Source organism: Mycteria americana, chromosome 7 (genome assembly GCF_035582795.1).
Source record: "Mycteria americana isolate JAX WOST 10 ecotype Jacksonville Zoo and Gardens chromosome 7, USCA_MyAme_1.0, whole genome shotgun sequence".
NCBI classification, from domain to species: Eukaryota; Metazoa; Chordata; class Aves; order Ciconiiformes; family Ciconiidae; genus Mycteria; species Mycteria americana.
This window is the reverse complement of record NC_134371.1, coordinates 27292611-27311065: the sequence shown is the minus strand read 5'-3', so window position 1 is coordinate 27311065 and position 18455 is coordinate 27292611. Positions and strand designations below refer to the sequence as shown.

At 40.1% G+C, this 18455-nt stretch overlaps 1 protein-coding gene across 3 annotated transcripts in view; it reads left to right on the top strand.

The window, feature by feature from the left end:
* The first annotated feature begins 1295 nt into the window (after window positions 1–1295).
* UGGT1 (UDP-glucose glycoprotein glucosyltransferase 1) overlaps window positions 1296–18455 on the top strand; it is a 47178-nt gene continuing 30018 nt past the window's right edge. For 2 of the 3 annotated variants that reach the window (XM_075507473.1, XM_075507472.1), the window contains exons 1-12: window positions 1298–1608; window positions 3413–3548; window positions 3983–4118; window positions 6001–6087; window positions 6636–6762; window positions 7624–7736; window positions 8898–9072; window positions 10389–10485; window positions 12828–12906; window positions 13115–13215; window positions 14086–14185; window positions 15302–15362. In XM_075507473.1, the coding sequence (XP_075363588.1) occupies window positions 3994–4118; window positions 6001–6087; window positions 6636–6762; window positions 7624–7736; window positions 8898–9072; window positions 10389–10485; window positions 12828–12906; window positions 13115–13215; window positions 14086–14185; window positions 15302–15362 (1065 nt within the window). In that variant the 5' untranslated portion in view covers window positions 1298–1608; window positions 3413–3548; window positions 3983–3993. Of the gene's footprint in view, window positions 1609–3412; window positions 3549–3982; window positions 4119–6000; window positions 6088–6635; window positions 6763–7623; window positions 7737–8897; window positions 9073–10388; window positions 10486–12827; window positions 12907–13114; window positions 13216–14085; window positions 14186–15301; window positions 15363–18455 lie in introns of all 3 variants that reach the window. The other variant, XM_075507475.1, reaches the window with a different exon arrangement.

Genomic DNA, 18455 nt, shown 5'->3' with positions numbered 1-18455 from the left:
GAATTACCTACTTCTCAAACAGAGACTGCACAAATGTTCTGGAAAAATCACTGCTCTCTGCTTGTCCTGAGCTTACACTCTTACCTAAATGCCCCACGGCTCTGGTAGGGACGTAGTCGTGGCCTAAACAGGTCCATACTGACCCGACACGGCTGCTTGCACGTTTTAAGATGCGGGCCCCCTCGCTGCTGGGATGCAGGTGACAGCGTGCCCATACACGCAGGGCTGCGTGATAAAGAACAACCCCGCCATAAGGCTGCTGAAGGGAGTGGGATCGCAGCCAAGCAGCACTCGAGCCCGCACCGCTTCCCTCCCCCCCGCACGGCGCAGGGTGCAGCTGCCGGCCAGGCCACAGACGTGACCTCGGGGACGGGGCTCTCCAGAGCGACTGCGCCGCGGCTGGCCCCGACAGGCCCGTGGCAGGCTGGCACTGGTCTCCCCGGCGCCCCGCTCGCTCGCAGGTCTGAGAGCTAAAGGCGGCTCTTCGAGCCACCGGCTGCACCGAGCGCAGCTGAAGAACGGCGGCGGCTCCGGCCGGGCCCCGCTCGCCGCCTACCACCGGGCTTGGGCGGTGACGGGCGGCTCGCCCGAAACGTGCCCGCACCCCACCTGCCGCCTTACCGGGGCTGCCGCTCCGCGGCCGCGCAGGACGCCGGCAACGCCACTCTCGCCCTCGCCGCAGCGCGGCGGGACGCGGCGACCCGGCCCCTGCTCCGGGCTGAGCCGGGCTCCAGGCTGCGCAGCGCCAGGCGCCAGCGGCCACGGGCGGTGCCGGGAACGGGGCGCTGAGGGGAAGGCGAGATGTCCCGCCCGCCGGCTGAGCCCCGCGCCGAGCGGCGGGAGGAGCGAGCGGGACCGCCCACGGCCAAGACCCCCCCAAAATGGCGGCCAGGCGACACTCTGGCGCTGCCCCGCTAAAACTCTATGGCGGCGCGGCCTCTCTTGCCCCGGAGCGGAAGTGCCGCGCCGGAAGCGGGGGGAGCGGCACGAGCCGGAAGGGAGCGTGGCGGCCGCTGGCAGGTGCGGTTACCACGGCGACCCGCGCGCGGGGTGGGGGCGGCAGGGGTGGGCGCGCGCGGCGGCGCCTGAGGCGGCTGGGTGCGCGGCGGGGCGGCCCCGGCCCGCGAGGGGCGCGGGGGAGCCGCCGGCGGGGGCCCGGGGCCGCTTCCCTCAGGGCGCCGCCGCCGTGCGGGGGGGGCCGGGAGCGGCCGCGGGGCTCGGTGGGCCCCGGGGGCGGTTACGGCAGGGCAGGTTGGGTGGAAGCGGGCGGCCGGTGCCGGGCACCCCTACGCCGCCGCCCCTCAGCCGTGCGAGGAGGAGCGTCGCTGCGGGGTCGGCACCGCTGCGGCGCGTCGCAGCCCGGCGGAGCGCGGTGCGGTGGTGGTGGGGCCCCTCGAACGGCGTGCGGCCTCTGCGCTCCGCTGGTGTCGGCCGTGCGAGCGGACAGCGACTGGAGAGCTTCAGAGACCGCGCTCGGGGTTTAAACGCCCTTCGCCATTAACGAACAGACATCCCAATTTTAAAGTTTTTTTTTTTTTGAGTCATCGGCGTTGTCTGCGTTCCCGCTATTCAGTTAGTGTGCCTGGCATCGGAAGCGTAGGGCGACAGGTAAGGTTTCTGTGAAAGCACGCTGGATATTGACTAGGAGCTAGAACAAATTATTTCTAGTCAGAGGTCTTCAAGCATGTGATTTAGGACTCGTCAGTTAAACGCCATGTTTTAGTTTCAGTATCTAACACGGCAACATGATACCGTGCTTTCAAATACAGTGCCTACAGAAGCTCTCTGGGCGTTATCAGTGGTCTTCACCTTCACAATGCTCAGTTCAGAGAGATACCTTACTTTGGCTTTGTGGCCTTGACGCTGGGAGTTGGCATCTTTGTCCAAGTAGTTAGTGTTTTTTCTTTTGCCCTTCCCCGAAGTGAAGCATTCTACCCGCTTGCTACCAGGCATAGTTCACAGTACATGGCAGAGGTCAGTGCTCTCACAGTCTGTCAGGACCTGTGGCTATGGGATGATTTCTTTCTTTCTTTCTCTAAGTCAGGACGTACAAGTTGCCGGAAGTCAACTGTATTTTAAACTGAGTAACTGGAAGAAAAATAAGGAGGAAAGATATTTACAAAACAAATGAGGCTTGAAAAATCCACTTTACAATGTCGTAATTCAGATTGGGTTTTGCTCTGTTACCTCGCACAGAACACAGTTGGATCCCCTCATGTCATTTATGTTAATTCCTGTGTCTCTTACCTCTTCTGTTCTCCACGGTGTATTTTTATTTTTCTTTGAGATACTGGTCTTTTCTTTGTTTTATGGCTGTTATTATTCAGGGAGTGTAGATATTTCTAATTTGCAGGTTTTCAGTTGGCTAAACTGGTGTCGGGTGACAGATGTGTCCTCCCCCCCCCTTTCATATAGAAGAAGGCTTTTATTTACAGTCTTTCACAGAATGAGAAAACAGGCATGAGAGAGTAGCATGGGAGTTTTAATCGTAAGGATGCAGTACAGTATATTGATTTACATGTTCTAAACTACTGTGTATGATTTGCAGTGAATAAGAAGGACCCAGTTCTGGGAGGAAATGCAAACCTTGGTTTTCTGTTGCGCTTGGCGGAAGCCAAGGCTTCACTCCACAAATATTGACCGAGCTTCCTCCTCTGCACACACCGAGTGGTAGTTGTAACCGTTCCATGTCATGCGATGCCATCTGTCTGCTTCCCAGGTGCAGCATAAAACAAATGACAAGTGCAGCTGAGCAAGTTGCTCTTTGTATATTCTAGCAGGGCATTTCTGTTTTTATTCTGAAAGAAAGGACGTTGGGATACAGAAAGAGCAATGGGTGAGTGATTGCTGGTGAACTTTTAGCTGGAGTAGTGTAAATTTTTAAAGGGAGTAGGATGAGGTTGCTTTGTCTGTCTCTCTCTATATACACACAGGTAGAGCTATAGCTACAGATACATAACATATATGCAAAGACTATTTTTTATGTTGAGATCATCATGAGAAAGAGACACGATTTAGATCCTGACAGGCTGTCGGGTGTGATATACCGTGAATTTGAGTGGGCTGTTTTTCCAATTGGAGGGGTGAATGGAAAATGAATTATCCAGAAAAATATTAAGAAGTGAGAGAGTGCCTGGGTGTATATTACACTCTAGCCAGAGAGAGGGGAAAAAAGCTTGAATTTTTGGAGACCACAATGGAAAGCTAAGAGGAGAATTCAAGTCTTCCATAAGCTTATGAGTTGTGGGCAAGGAAATTCAGCTGTGTTATGGTGAATAGGTCAGAGTATATAGGCATGAAAGTACACATGAAGGACAATAAATAAATGGCTTTTTTTTTTTTCCCCTGGCTCATTTCTCACAGTAAGTTTGTATCATTTGAGTCTATCTTCATTATTTTATTCATTTTTCAGCTTCTAAAGTTGGTGGTACTTAGTGCATCCAGGAAATGCTTGTTTCTTCATTCCCCAGAGAAGAAGTCCGCTGTACCCAGCAGAACCTAAAGGGCTGACTAGGGAACCTTAACTTTGCCTGCCTCTTCTGACGTTGGTTAGTACACCAGCTGATGTATCTGTGCAAATACAAACTGTGACTGTACTTCCCATAAAATGAACAGTGGGTTGGTTTTCCACCTAATTTGAAATATGCGGTTTGTAATACCTCTTCTTAAACCAAGTAGTATATGATGTGGGTGTCCCAGAACAGAAGCAACTTTATTTGAAAGCATAAACATAGAGGAAGCTGGAATTGATTTAGGTTTAATTGCAGCTCAGGAGTCAGATCTTAAAATCCTTGTCTCTTTCCACATTTTCATAGTATTTTTGATTTTGTAAGCCCAGGTGAGACTGATTATCTCACTGATGCACTGTATTAAATGGGCCACTGAGTCTTAAAATATGCCTTAATATATTTGAATATGTGAGATTCTGTATTCATAAAAAGAGACAATGCAAAACAAACTTTTTTTTCCTTCATCATTTTAGGCTTCTATAAAATGGGAATACTTATTGCAGTTCTTGGAATCTGGTTCAGCTCTTCACTTGTAAAAGGAGATTCTAAGGCTGTGACAACATCTTTAACTACAAAGTGGTCTTCGACTCCTTTATTACTTGAAACAAGGTAAGTGTGTTGTGATTTTTCGTTGACAAATCAGAATATGCTTAGAGGATAAAGTAACGTGTTCTCTTTTTCATTTGTTTTGTGGCGCTTTGGATGCTGGTTGTTACTAATTCATTGGCAGTAGTAACAGTTGAACATGATCATTGCTGTGCTTGGGGAGATGGGATGAATTTTTTAAAGGAGATAGTTTTTTGCGTGATAAATTCTTTCATTGTCCATTAGAACAAACATTAATAACAATGAATAATTCCATAGTAAGTATTTTTTGCCATATGAAGTTTTACTCAAAGCACTAGATAGAGAGGTTTAGCATGGGCTTGTAAGATTCCATAGTAAAAGATTTTTTACTGCAATGATGACTGTAGGTTTTGATACATATCTGTTGCTCACGTATGTTTAGTTCAGTTAAGCTTGAGTTTAACTTTGTTCATGTGAGTTGTACATTGATTATCTAAAGTCAACTGCTTTGTTAAGAGTTGTGCAAGTCAGCTTGGGGAGATTTCTTCTATGGTATTAAAGACTTTTTTTTGCTTGCTTGTTTGTTTTAAAAAAATGCTATTTAAAAAGAAAAAAGAAAGCAAAGTGCTGTCTTTTCACCGCCAGTCTACCTAGCACCTTAGAAGTCCCCATCATTTAATTTTCTGGTATTCTAATTTGGAGAATGTCTATGCAAAATAGAACTTTCAGATTTTTATGTAAGTGTGGCTGTGTTTTAATTTGGTATCACTTAAGGGTGTTGCCACATAAGGAATTCTGCCTGTGTTATAGCAGACTGGTTCACATGAAAATAGTTGAGCATTGATGGGTTTCATTCAGATGGGCATGGCTTTGGGTGGTAGGACAGGTGTGTCCTAGGTGAAATTACTTTTCTGTAATCTTCTCTATAGAAGCTGAAGTATGAAGACTGAAAAATCCTTAAGCAGTAAAATGCAAAGCTCAGGTGTTAATGTCAGGATTTAAATACCCTGACAATGCAAGACATTTGCTGGGGAAAAGCTCACCCTAAGGGACTGTGAAATAGTAAGCAAATAATTAAAATAATGTGCCAAAGGCTTGATATATAACCTAACCATTATATTAAAAGACTTTGGGTAAGTAGGATTGTTCATCTGGGGTGAACTGCAGAATGATACAGCACTGCAGTGTAAAATCATTCCTGCTGTTCAATTTACTTAGCCCAGCACTGCAATTCATTACCCAATTGTTCAAAGAAGTACTTATCGCCTTAGGTCAGAACAGGTTGAAATGAACACACAAGCTATTGTGGCAGGTAGTAGGCTCCAAATCTTGTGTTGTAGCATCCTTTAGCATGTGAAGCATGTTACAAGTTTAGACATGATAAAGTATTTGTTGTTAGCAATGTTCATTTTTACTACCTAACATTGTATACCTACCTAGTCATATGCTTAATATATGGTGAATTACAACTTCATGATTTGAAGCTGTGACTTCTCCTTTTGCTCATTTAAAAACAAACAAACAAAAAAACCCCACCAAAGCTAGTAGTTCCAACAAACTACAGTTTGTTACAGCAACGTAAAGAAAAATGTATGTTTCTCTTAAAAAATAGCTAGCAAAGAAATGCATTAGGGAGGAGAGCTCCCAGCATGTACACTGCTGTCTGTCAGTGGTCTTTGAGAGATTATTAGGTGCTTTACAGGCTTCTTTCATGTACTATGTGTTTGTCCTGGCCTGCAACTATTGTTTGTTTAGGTGTGTTTGTTTTTTAGCTTTCCTGGTCTGCTTTTTCTAGTAACATATGGTTTTCTGATATAGGTAAACATATGGTAGGAGCTAACTTTCTGTAAAGCTTTACAAAGTATTAGAATTGTACCTTGAGAGAAAATGCATAGATCTAGCTAACTCTTCTCTTTTTACTCAGTGAATTTTTATCAGAAGAAGGTCAAGAAAAATTCTGGAATTTTGTTGAAGCCAGTCAAAATATTAAGACATCTGAACATGATGGTAGGTTTTCATAATCTTTTTCTTGATGATGACTGATAGTTGACACAGTTGAACTAAAATGTTTTGTCTTCCATTGTGTTAGTATTGTACAAGTCAAATGAGGACTGATTTCAGTAATGTTTTTACGGTGAAGTGCTCAAGGCTTTTGGATATCTGTTTGACAAAAGCTGTAGTGGATGAGTCTGAAACATGTTTTACTTGCCAGTTTCTGTTTCAGTGTGAAGCATAAAATACTGTAAATGCTTTTTCTCTGTGTTTCTATTTCTCAACTGAAATTAAATGGGAGCTTTTAACTGTTTCCTTCCTCCCCAAGCCTACGTTTGCATCCTCAGGAAGGTATGTAAGTGTACTCGCATGGATCTCTATTGAAGTTCACTCTCATCCATCTGTAGAACCGGCTGTAATGAAAATTGAGGACGAACAGTCGTGTGCATATTTACAATTAATGTCATGGGCTTCTGTTAGTATAACTCACAATTAGGATGAAAAGCCCCTCTTCAATGAGAATATGGTATAGAAAAATAACTGCTTGTACTTTGACTTTACAGGTAGTGATTATTCTTCCTACCAGGAAATGCTGAAAGTAGCCTGCCAGAGCCTGTCACCTTTGCAGCAGAATTTGTTGAAATTTTCCTTGTCTTTACGCTCTTATTCTGCAACAGTTCAAGCTTTTCAACAGGTTAGTACAGCATGGGGGAACTCCTCAAATGATTTGGAGAGCATTACGTAAGGCCAAGGAAGGAGTGAGCTGTGTAAGGAGACATTTGAGTATATCAAAAATCTTGAACTCATTAAGTGCTTCATACATCTGAGTTGAAGAGCATATGTATATTCTAATTTCATTGGGTGCCAAATTTGAGTCCATCTGTCAAGAGTAGACTAAAGAATTGGGATTTCGAAATGTCTGCATATCTTTGATGCCCGCTGCACTAATAAATGTGTAAAAGATTTTTATGAGGAAAATCCCTATGGCTCCGTTGGTATTTGTGATGCTGCTGCTGTTCCCATTATTCAGTTGTACTTACCTGAAGATACTAATCCATGGATACATAACTCTAATGATTAGAACCCATAAATGGAAGCTCGTTGCACTCTCTGTTCTCTTTCAAACTTGGGGTATCATATAGTTCATTGCAAATTGTCTTGCATTACAATGTGCTTTATCTAAGGAATACTAGGAGACATCTTCCTTTTTAATCTAGAATAATTTTATCACTTGATGTTTAACAAATATAGAGGTTTCTGATGTGTAATGCAAAAAAACGCCAACCAAAACCCCCACAATTGCAAGCCTCACTTTTTGTACCTGGAACTAATATTACAGTTAATAGTAATAGAATGGAAAACTATTTGTAATAAGCTAAGACTTAATTCTCAATTTTTACTTTGCATTTAAATTATGTAATAAACAGGGAAGAAGTACTAGTTTGGAATTTAGGAAATCGAAGAAGAGCAATTGCTACAGAGCTATGCTGTTATCATTTTCACTTGTTCGAAGGGCAAACATTCAACCTACTTTATGAAAAATATTTTAACACAGATAGCAGCAGATGAACCTCCACCAAAGGGCTGTACCCTGTTTTTTGCTGTGCATGGGGAGAAGACGTGTGAATTTGACTCTCTTGGAAACCTTTTACAGGCAGCTTCAGAAAGGTATTTGCTTGATTTCCTATCATTGGATTAGCTCTTAAAATTTAACCTAGTTAGACTTGCTGCTGTAAAGAGACTGTAATAAACCATTAGTTTCTACATTCCTCAGGGTTGATTTATACTGTCCGTTCTTGTATAGCGTGGCAATCTCCTATTTCTTATTAATCCAGATTGGAATGATTGTTTCCTTATCGCTTGCTCTTTGATATCGTGCTAGGAGGAGGGATGCTTTGAAAGTGCACGGGGAAAGTTGGAAGCAATTTGTTGAAGGACAGTAGGAATTCTCAGGAGTATGTAAAGCCTTTAGCATGTAGGGAGGATAGAAAGAGCTGGGCTGAATATTAAAATGATAGTTAATATAACAGAGACATTTCATAAATGGCTTGAAGCATGCATAGTATTTTTTCCCTATGTAATTTTCTCAGCATTAACAAAGAAAACTATTACCACACAATATATTTCAAATTCAGATCTTTTTACAAGAACAGAACTCGATTGTAACTTTTAGTAACAAAAAGAAACTGTAAAATATAATAACTCTTTAGAAAAAAAACCCCTTAAATTTCACTTTGTCTTGATAGTAATCTTGGTAGTTTTGGTTTTTGTAAGCATAAAGGATTTTTTTGTCAATGTGCAGACATATGGCATCTATAGCTCACATGCTGTTCTTCGACTCACTGGGAATATTTTAAATATTTCATTGTATTTTAGACAAAATTTAAAAACAGAAGTTGAAAATAGTCTTCTGACTCACTTTCTTGTTTGTATACTAAGCCAAGGACAGGGTCCTCTTGAATTTTGAGTTCCTGGAACATTTGCTCTGTTAGCCTTTTACTTTTTTTATACAGAATTTATGAATCACCATCGGGGGAAAAAAAAGTTAATTGAAAATATAAGGGAAGTGGTTAATTTTTAAAATAAGGATCATATTAGATGCAAAATAGCACGTAGGTACTTGTTTCATTTTCATATGTCCATTTTTAACAAGGCTTTATCAACATGCACTCAAGTGCTCCTGACCTTGATAGTACGTGGGAATAGCTTGAATGTATTCAGTGAAGACAGGAACAGTGATTAAACTTGAGAAAAATAAATTTTGCATCTTGCATTAAGTGAGGAAATGCTATGAATCACAGTGTCATAATCTTCAATGTTTACTCTTAGGCCAAAGCCATTTTTGTTCAAAGGGGACCACAAATACCCAGTGTCAAACCCCGAAAGTCCTGTCGTCATACTTTATGCTGAGATTGGCTCAGAGGAGTTCTACAGGTACCATAAGAGCCTTGTTTTAAGGGCTGAGGCAGGAGAAATCACTTATGTCCTCAGACACTATATTGCTGTAAGTATATTTGTGCATTGTAACAAAGGTGTTTGACATGGAAAGAGTAACTGGCCTGGGTTTTAAAAAAGAAAAATGGCCCAAGTTTGTTCCCTTTAAATTGGCATTTGCATAATGTGTTGCTGCTTGATATTTATTTAGAATACTCAAAGTTTATTTTTTTTATTGCATGTAGCTGAGGAAATCAGGATATTTAAAATTTCATGATTATTTAAATAAGAGGATCATTTGATTTTACAAATGCGGAGTTAAACTCCAGATAAATGACAGAGTTTAATCTAAAAAAAACGTTGCTCTACCTGTATTAGATTATAGGAGATAGATAGTCAGATCTTTCCACAGTCAGGCTACTTAGTTACTTGATATGAAAAGCAGGCACTAACCTTAAGTTACCATTCTGAAATGAAAGGTATTGTTTCTGTAGCAGTTTTCTTACAGAATCACTTACCAATCCTAGTGCAATTTATCCTGGTTTCCATCTCCCTCCCCTAAATTGCCCATAACCACTGGATTAGTGTTTAACTCTACATTTCAAAAGCTCTGAGAAATTTGAGTTGACTTTTTTCCTGAATATTGCTTAATGTTGCTAAAACCTGCAGTGTAGCAGGTAGTAGCCAGACTTGAATGCAAAAAAAGCATCACCTGGTTCACTTCTAGTGACATTTGCACTTTTGATAAAATAAAGTCATACATTGCATACACCACTTTCCTTTTAAAAAGTAATTTTTTTGTCATGTTGGGAGGAGTATTTACATTCAAAATTAAGTATATTACACAATAGATCTTGATACAGTTGTGCGACTCCTGTATACTTCAAAATACTTCTAACAAGTGGTCCTGTTTGTTTCCCATTGAAGTCAGAACTAATTATATGTCTCTTGAGTCATTGATTTATCCATTTTTTGTAATTCTCTGTAACCCTTCAGTGAATGTTTCATTTTTGAATGTCACAGTTGAAGTTCCTTTCCCTTCTCTATCTGATTTGATGACGTGAGTCTATCCTGCTCTACTTGGCTTATACACTGAATCCTGAAAACATTGTTTTGTTTTGCTTTGTGGTTTTTGGTGGGTTTTTTGTTCATAGAGTTACCTTTGCTCTCTGAACTTCAAAAATTTTTGTTGAAATACAATAGGAAATATAATTATTACAGTACATTACTGCAGAAACTCATTGTATTTGTTTCTCACTTACACATTACCAGTTATGTCTGAAATGTGCACCAGCTTGAGACTTCTGAGCTTTGGGAAATGGCGGCTTTTAATCTGTACATCAAAACAAAGAGTGGCAATGTTGTACTGTTTGCTTTTCCTTACAGAATCCCAGTAAAGAAAAAGTCTACCTCTCTGGCTATGGTGTGGAACTGGCTATTAAAAGTACAGAATATAAGGCCAAGGATGATACACAGGTGAAAGGTGAATTATTATTTTAAATATTTTAATGTGAACATTTTAATTTTGCAAAGATAATTTTATATTTCTTTTAATATGAATGACTGTTTGTCTGAATTGCAGATATTCTTCTTTTTTTAGCTCTGAAATCACTTCTCTTCCTCTCTTTTTTGGGATTATGTTCTTTATGAAGCGTATCTTTGCCATGGCACTTGTCTTCTGTCTTTGTGAAATGCTGGGCACAATGGAGTCATGACTCTGGACTAGATCTTAGTAATGGCACTACTAATGCAACTGATTTTTTACCAGATAACCAGATTCTCTGCAGATGTAAAGCAATTCCTCTACCTTAATTTGCCTTAGCTTATCCATCCTCAGAGTAGAACGTGTTTCCTGTTCTTGTTCTTTGGGAAAACAGAACTTAGAATTCTGCATGACTTTTTGCTTTTGCTGCTTTCTTTAGAGCACTGATCTCTGCTTTGCAAACTCTCATACGCCTACTAAAACTATCTTGTTAGGGTAAATCTGTGTGTATATACTTTTTATTTAGACGTTCACATGCACATATAAAACCCCAGAATTTCCTGCTTTTATCTTGGACTTAAGTAAAAGAAAAAAATTCCTTTTTTTTTTTTTTTCATTCGAGATAACAGTTGTGGAGAACAGAACTCAGATTTTGAATTGGGTTCTTCAGGATTTTGCAGTTTTATCAGCTTCTAGATACAGATCTAAACTCTGACTCAGAATAGTTTGCCACCATCTAGAGTACAGACACATAAAAACTTTGGTCTTTATTTGTAAAAGTATTTAATTTTAAGAGAAACTAACATACTACAGGAGGTGATCCAACTTAAGATTTCTATTACTGTGTGAGAATTTCCATTAATTTGTCATCAAAAAGTCATGCAAAAGCCCTGATATTGTTTGTAGAATAGGACACTGGAGGCCTTTGTCTCTTCAGGTGGGGGGGGAAGTAATTATGGGGAAGATTTGTTATTTCTAAACTTGAGAAGTTTTATACAATATTGATGTAGTAATCTAACGTTTTACGAAATGGACAAACTCTACTTGCATTGCTATGAGCTGCAAACAGCTCATAGATAGTAAGCTGCACATTACAGGTATATGGTTCTCATTCAGCTCCTGTCTGATTCTGGGAAAGTTCTGACTAGGCAGTCTTTTATTCGTGCCTGTGCTGTTTTGGCTTGTCCAGAAGCAAACACTCATCTAAAAGGTCAGGACCTTTAGTTAGACTTGAGCATAAAACATCTAGATCAGAGCTGGCTTGTTTCCAGCTAGTTAGGAGATTGTGTGAGTCTTTTGCACAGATTTCTTGTTGATGTTTAAGCCCAGAATTGGACTTGATTTGGACACTGTTTTTTATCATGTATTTTGGGGATAAAATCAGGGTTGTGTTCTCTTGTGGTTTTTCTCTCGTGGTTTAACCCCAGCCGGCAACTAAGCACCACACAGCCACTCGCTCACTCTCCCCCCTGGTGGGATGGAGGAGAGAATCGGAAGGGTAAAAGTGAGAAAACTCGTGGGTTGAGATAAAGACAGTTTAATAGGTAAAGGAAAAGCCGCGCATGCAAGCAAAGCAAAACAAGGAATTCATTCACTCCTTCCCATGGGCAGGCAGGTGTTCAGCCATCTCCAGGAAAGCAGGGCTCCATCATGCATAACGGTTACTTGGGGAAGATAAACACCATTGCTCCCAACATGTCCTTCCCTTTCTTCTTCTTCCCCCAGCTTTATATGCTGAGCATGATATCATATGGTATGGAATAGCCCTTTGGTCAGTTGAGGTCAGCTGTCCCGGCTGTGTCCCCTTCCTGCTTCTTGTGCACCCCCAGCCTACTCGCTGGTGGGGTGGGGTGAGGAGCAGAAAAGGCCTTGACTCTGTGTGAGCACTGCTCAGCAATAACAAAAACATCCCTGTGTTATCAACACTGTTTCCAACACAAATCCAGAACATAGCCCCATACTAGCTACTATGAAGAAAATTAACTCTATCCCAGCCAAAACCAGCACATGTTCACAATTGAAGTTTAGCACTTACTCTACAAAGCTGGCATGTCCTGAAAGTTCTTAGGTCCTAGTGAATTCCTCTGCAATACCTAGGTCTCTGAGATTTCCACTCATCTTAAGCTTTTCCTTCTCAATAATCCAACTTGGTTTTATTTCAGCTGTTACGGTGTTCATTTATAAAGGTAATGTTTCTTGGATACAGGTTTAAAAGTAAACCTGAAACTTGCCCTGTCTCTCTTCTTTTCAGTTACTGCAGTGTAGTTTTGTTAAACTAATCAAAACGAGTGTGAGAACTGTTTCTGAACAGCTTGGTATAGTGTTGCTGTCTTTGTTTATAGGCACAGATGTGAATGCTACAGTAATAGATGAAAATGACCCTATTGATGAAGTGCAAGGATTTCTGTTTGGAAAACTAAGGTAAAACTGAGTTGTAAGTTGTTGGCCTTTGTCATATCAAAAAACTTGATGCAGAGATGCTGATCTTTTGCTTTGTTGCTATTTTTTAAATGTCTGAGTTATCCGTATGTGTTAGCAGCATATTTTTTCATATGTTAGTTTCTTTGAATTAGCAGCAGACTTGCTTATAGGAAACCACAGAAGTTGTTTTACCCTCATACCCTTTTAGGCAGCTGTATCCTGACTTGACAGAAGAGCTGAAAGAACTTAGAAAACACCTGGTGGAAAGTACCAATGAAATGGCACCTTTGAAAGTATGGCAGTTACAAGGTAATCTGTATGAAGACTTTCAGTATTGTAGTGCAAAAACTTAATGTAAACATACCTTCTTGTGTTCTACACAAATGAGGTTGCTAGTGGCTGCGTACAGTTGAGAGAGTTTGACTGTAAATTCCTGCATTGAAAAATACTGGATTTTCTAAAGCGCCTTTGTAGAGTCCTGTTGAAATAGCTTTTAGAAAGATTGTTTCACAGGACTTCTGAAATGAGGTTTGCTTTCTATATTGTGAAGTACAGTAAGCCACTTGCTCTTAAACTGACTACTTGTATGATCTGCTAAATGCAGAAAAGCAAAGGAAATGTAAAGTTTCTTTCCATTGTCACATTCTTGGTGTGGAAAGCTGAGATTTCTCAAGACCAAAGGAAAACTGTATTTCAAAAGCATCTGCATGCAACTCCGGCCTCTTTCCCTGGAAATCATCTGTAGAGGCCTGTGGAAAGGCTTTTCATCCTCTGAAAAAGAGTAATTTGAAATGCTGAACATATGTTGTAGCCACAGAGAATCTGCCTATATCCACCAGATGGCTGTTTATATTTCTAGCTTGTGAAACAAGTACCCAGACCCCTTCTGAAGGGCAGATCCTCCCATCTCAGCCAAAAAAAAGGTGATGGTCTGGACTCATTGAAGCAACCTGTAGACAGGATACCTTGGTTCATTTTGAAAGGGTTACTTGCTTCAAGGCAACAAATAGAAGTTGAATACAAGGAAGAAGATTAAAAAAAAGTACCTAAAGGCGCAGATAGAAAATGAATTTTCATAGGTAACAAATAAGCAAAAGATTTGAAAGCTAAAGTTGAGATCACTCTGCATTGGCTTGTTTTCAGTTTAGAGTTCTTGACTTCTATTTTTTTCCCTTCTAGATTTAAGTTTTCAAACTGCTGCTCGCATTTTGACTGCTCCCCCTGTGGATGCTCTGATGGTCATGAAAGATCTCAGTCAGAACTTTCCTACAAAGGCCAGGTAACTTTAAGTATGAGTTCTAGGAAGTTTTCTTACTGACTTTTTTTTTTTTTTAGCAGAACCTGAGACAGGCAGCATTGGTTGGGTTCATGTCTGAGTTCCCAGTTAGCTAGAAGCAAACACTGGGGAATGTTTATGCAGAGTTGTTCTTCAGCCTATGGTTACAAAGAGGATCTTACAGTGTTTTTCTTACATGGCAGTTGATGTGGACTGGTGGAAAATTTGACAGAATTATCCGTGCTGTTCCATTGTGAAATGCTTCTGAACCTTTTGCATCCAGTCCTCAAGAATTTATTGGATAGGTTTTCTGTTTGGTGGCTTTAAGGCTTATCTATTCACTGGATCCCACTCTTCTTCTGGGATCCACTTTGCCAAACAGCCCAGTCAGTCTCATGTCAGAGACTGACGTGCAAGTCCACTGTTTTTTGCACTTTGTCAATGACTGTCTTGAGCATATTCAAATTTCAAGAAATTCAGTCATAATCTGGCCTGCCCAACCAGTCTAGAAATATATTTCTTTTGATAAACTCCATGACCTAGGTCGTGAAGATGATATTACAGGAGCTCCTCCTTTTTGAGTAGGTGCAGATACATCCAAGAGTAAAAAGAAACTGAATTCTGGTCTTATTTCCCAATAACTGATGTTAAGATTGTGCTATTTATAGCTTCTTAAGGAAGGCATTGCACTCTCATTGCATTTTTAGTCAGATCTGTGAGCTGTACTCACCCATTCTGTGATGATGCAATCACTAGATCCAATATAAGGAAAGGAATGGGAACCCACAATGAGGAGTGAAATCCCCCTATTTTCTGCTGCCAGCCTCCACCTCTACCTTTCTGGCAGCTGCCCACTTTTATTATGGTTAATGTGAAATTAGACACTGAGAGTTGGCATGTGGTTAACATTTTTATGTTCTGTTGAACTACGTAGTATAAGAAAAAACAGTGCATCCTACTGTTTAATGGTACCACAAAGTGCAAGTGCTTCTGATTGCACCTCTTTATACTAGAAGACAAAATATATATAAGGTACAAAAAGTAGGATAAGTAGATATCTAATCTATACATTAGATAAACAGAAAGATGATTCATGGCATCATGTTTTTATTTCCATAGAGCCATAACAAAAACAGTTGTTTCTTCGGAACTCAGAGCAGAAATTGAAGAGAACCAAAAGGTAATGCTTCCAGAAAGTAACACAGTGCTTTTGCACTTACATTATAATATAAATTCAAGCTTTGAAAATAATGATTCTATTTAAAAGTTTACATTTTGCTCAAAATAATGACCTGGTATTTTCACACAGAACTTTGTCATAGTATGCATCGTAGGAATGTAGGAAGTAAAGAAGTGGTGGATTTTCAAACATGGATTAGGAGCGTAATTTAGCTTGTTTGCTCAAATATGAAAATATTGGTCATAAATTCTTTGAGAGAGATCACTGTGTTGGGGGATGATGATACGGGATTTTGTTCACAGAGCTGCCCCTGCAATGGTTGTTCACAGTAGTCAAGTGTTGGGATAGTTATTTGGCAAGCACTTGGTTAATGTATATGAAAGTGACCTGTTCGGTATCCGAACTCTGAATCTGGTAACTGTATTTATTTATCTTTATAAAATTAACTTTAAATACAATGAAAGTACTTTGTTGTTAACCCTGGGGGAAAATGTTTATTTACAGAAAACATACAGTGTAGGTGTTCTTAGGATTTCCATGCAAACTGTCTTAATCTGATCTACAGGAAAGGACTGTGTCAAAAATGAAGCAGTAGAAATTTTGATGTCTATGTCACATCAGTCTTTACTTAGTTTCTGAGTTACACATTTGTGGTGATGACTTGCCAGCTAAAGTTGTATAGAGATGGTTAATACATTTTTTGTAGGACTGTGCCTGCTGGGTGGCCTTTCAGTCTCTGACCTAGTTCTTATTTGAATGGTATAGCAGATGTGTAAAGTCTGAATGTCAGAGCACTACTCATCTTAGGTAATAATTAAAAAGAGGCTGACTTCAAGTTACTGATTTTAGGTTTTGATTGTATTCTGAACTTCTCAAAAGCAACTAGATAATAAGTGTGAGTGCTTTTTAGTGGAAGTTATGAGAGTCAAAATGTAGTTATATTTTTAGATTATTTTAAAATGTCTGAGCTGGATGGAACGTAGCTTGTTAGAAAGCTATTGCTTGAAAAGCAAATATATTAAGCATCTTCTTACAGTTTTAAGGATGCAGAAGAAATTTAGTTCTCATTACCCAATTTGAGATGGTGCTTAGATATCTGAATTCATCAGTGTTTACAAGGAATTCACAGAATAAACTCAAAACCTTCTGCCACGGCTTAGAATGATTCATACTATGTGGAGGAAATGGTTCCAATGTTGGTGCTTTGAGAGTGAAACTAGTGAAGGAATAAAATTTAACAGCTATCCAAGTAAGTCTACATGTGGTTTCAAACAGAATCATAAAAAACCCCCAGGTTATGAGAGACCGCTGGAGGTCACTGAGTAGGCTCTGGTGTTTGTAGAAAATGTTTCAACAGCTCTGTTGTGTACTTAGCATTAGCAAAGCACTGAAAAAAACAATAGCCACTTGGGAATTTTGTACAGGCTTTTGTACAGAATTTTGTACAATTAAAATACACCTGCTAGTGCAGTCTGGATAGAGTGCAAAATAGAAGTGTAAGATGGTAACGAAAACAAAGCCAAACAGCTTTTGTTTATATGATCTATGCTGATCTATTCATACACTTCAGTCTCACTTGGTATTAACAGGAAAACTACAAAGTATGTTAAGTACACACTTATGTCTTTGTTTAAAATCTAATCAATGATATTTGGCTAGTCTAGTAGTAAATGCAAAGTTACCTGAAATCTACTTACAAGTCCCCTGAGATTCCTGTTCTGAAAGAGAAATCCCTTGTTGTTCAATAGCGATAAAATCAGAAAAGAAGGGATGCGGTTTGACACTGTCGTCCGATGTGGTTCTGGAAGGGACAAAGTATAGAATGTAAGTGCAAGCTAAAGCTACCTGGTGGCTTTTCTGTTATGTGTTAGATCAGACTGGTCCACAGGTAAACCCATGATTTTGTGGATTCATTTTTATTGAAAGTATGTTTAGGCTACTAGATCCACATCTGGCTAGAGCTAACCCTGCCCTTTAAAGCTATTCTTTGCATGACTCAGTTTGTGTGGATATTGATAGTGAAGTGCACTGCTATTAGTAAGTTATAGTTTACGATGTAATTATCCCCAAAAGATACAATTTAACACTGCATGTACTGAGCTCTTCTCTGGGAGCTTTTTTATTTAATAAAATACATAAATTCCTCCTGATTAGATGCTGCTTTCCTGTTCTTGGTACTTCACATGGTACTTTGCTATTCCTCTGTTTGCTTTGCTCACATTCTTCATGATATTAGTGTTTTTAAATATCCAAATACTATGTTTCTCCTTCAGTGTTCCTCATGACTCTTAATCGAATTTTGTAACTGGTACTGCAAGGCAAAAATGACTTTCTTCCTGTACCTTTTAAGTTTTTAAACAGAATTTTTCATGCTAGAATTGGGAAATTTGCTTCAGGAGGACTGTGTTTTATTCATCTCTCCTGATTCAAGATTGTTCTCTGTGGTGGTGCCTCAATGCAGGGGCAAGTATCAATTCAAATGGGGTACTGCTTAGGGGTACTTGGAAGAAATTCCAAAATATTGATAAGACTTTGTCCATTTGTGTGCTGCCTGATTTTGGGGAGATCAGACTACAATGGCAGCTCATCTACTTTTCACTGATGATATATCACTAGGTCAGGACTTAACTGGTATCTTAAACACAGTAGTTAGTTTCACTAGCGAGTGCCACACTATATCCAGCAGTTTAAGTCTGTTCTGCCCAGAACTGCATGTTAAAGAGCTAAGACAGGTAACTGGATGCTATTTGTCCATCTACTTTGTGGGCTGTCAGCTAAAAAAAAATTAAATTACTTCTCTCAAGCATTTCTAATTATTTAATCTGAGTATATTTAAAAAGTCTACTCAGGGACGTTCCAATGCACTACCATATCATGTAGAAACAAACAGAAGTCCTATTTATGTATCTGTGCACTAAATAGCTTCAGTTGTTTTTTTTCTCTGGTATGGATGTGTGCACAAAGTCAACAAGGACAACAAGTAGTTGAGAAGTAAAGTAATGCAATAAGGGAGATAAAATCTCCCAACTTTGACGCATTAAACTCTAGTAATTTTTTTCTGTGCAGGGCATTCTTCTAATGGCCTTCTACTTT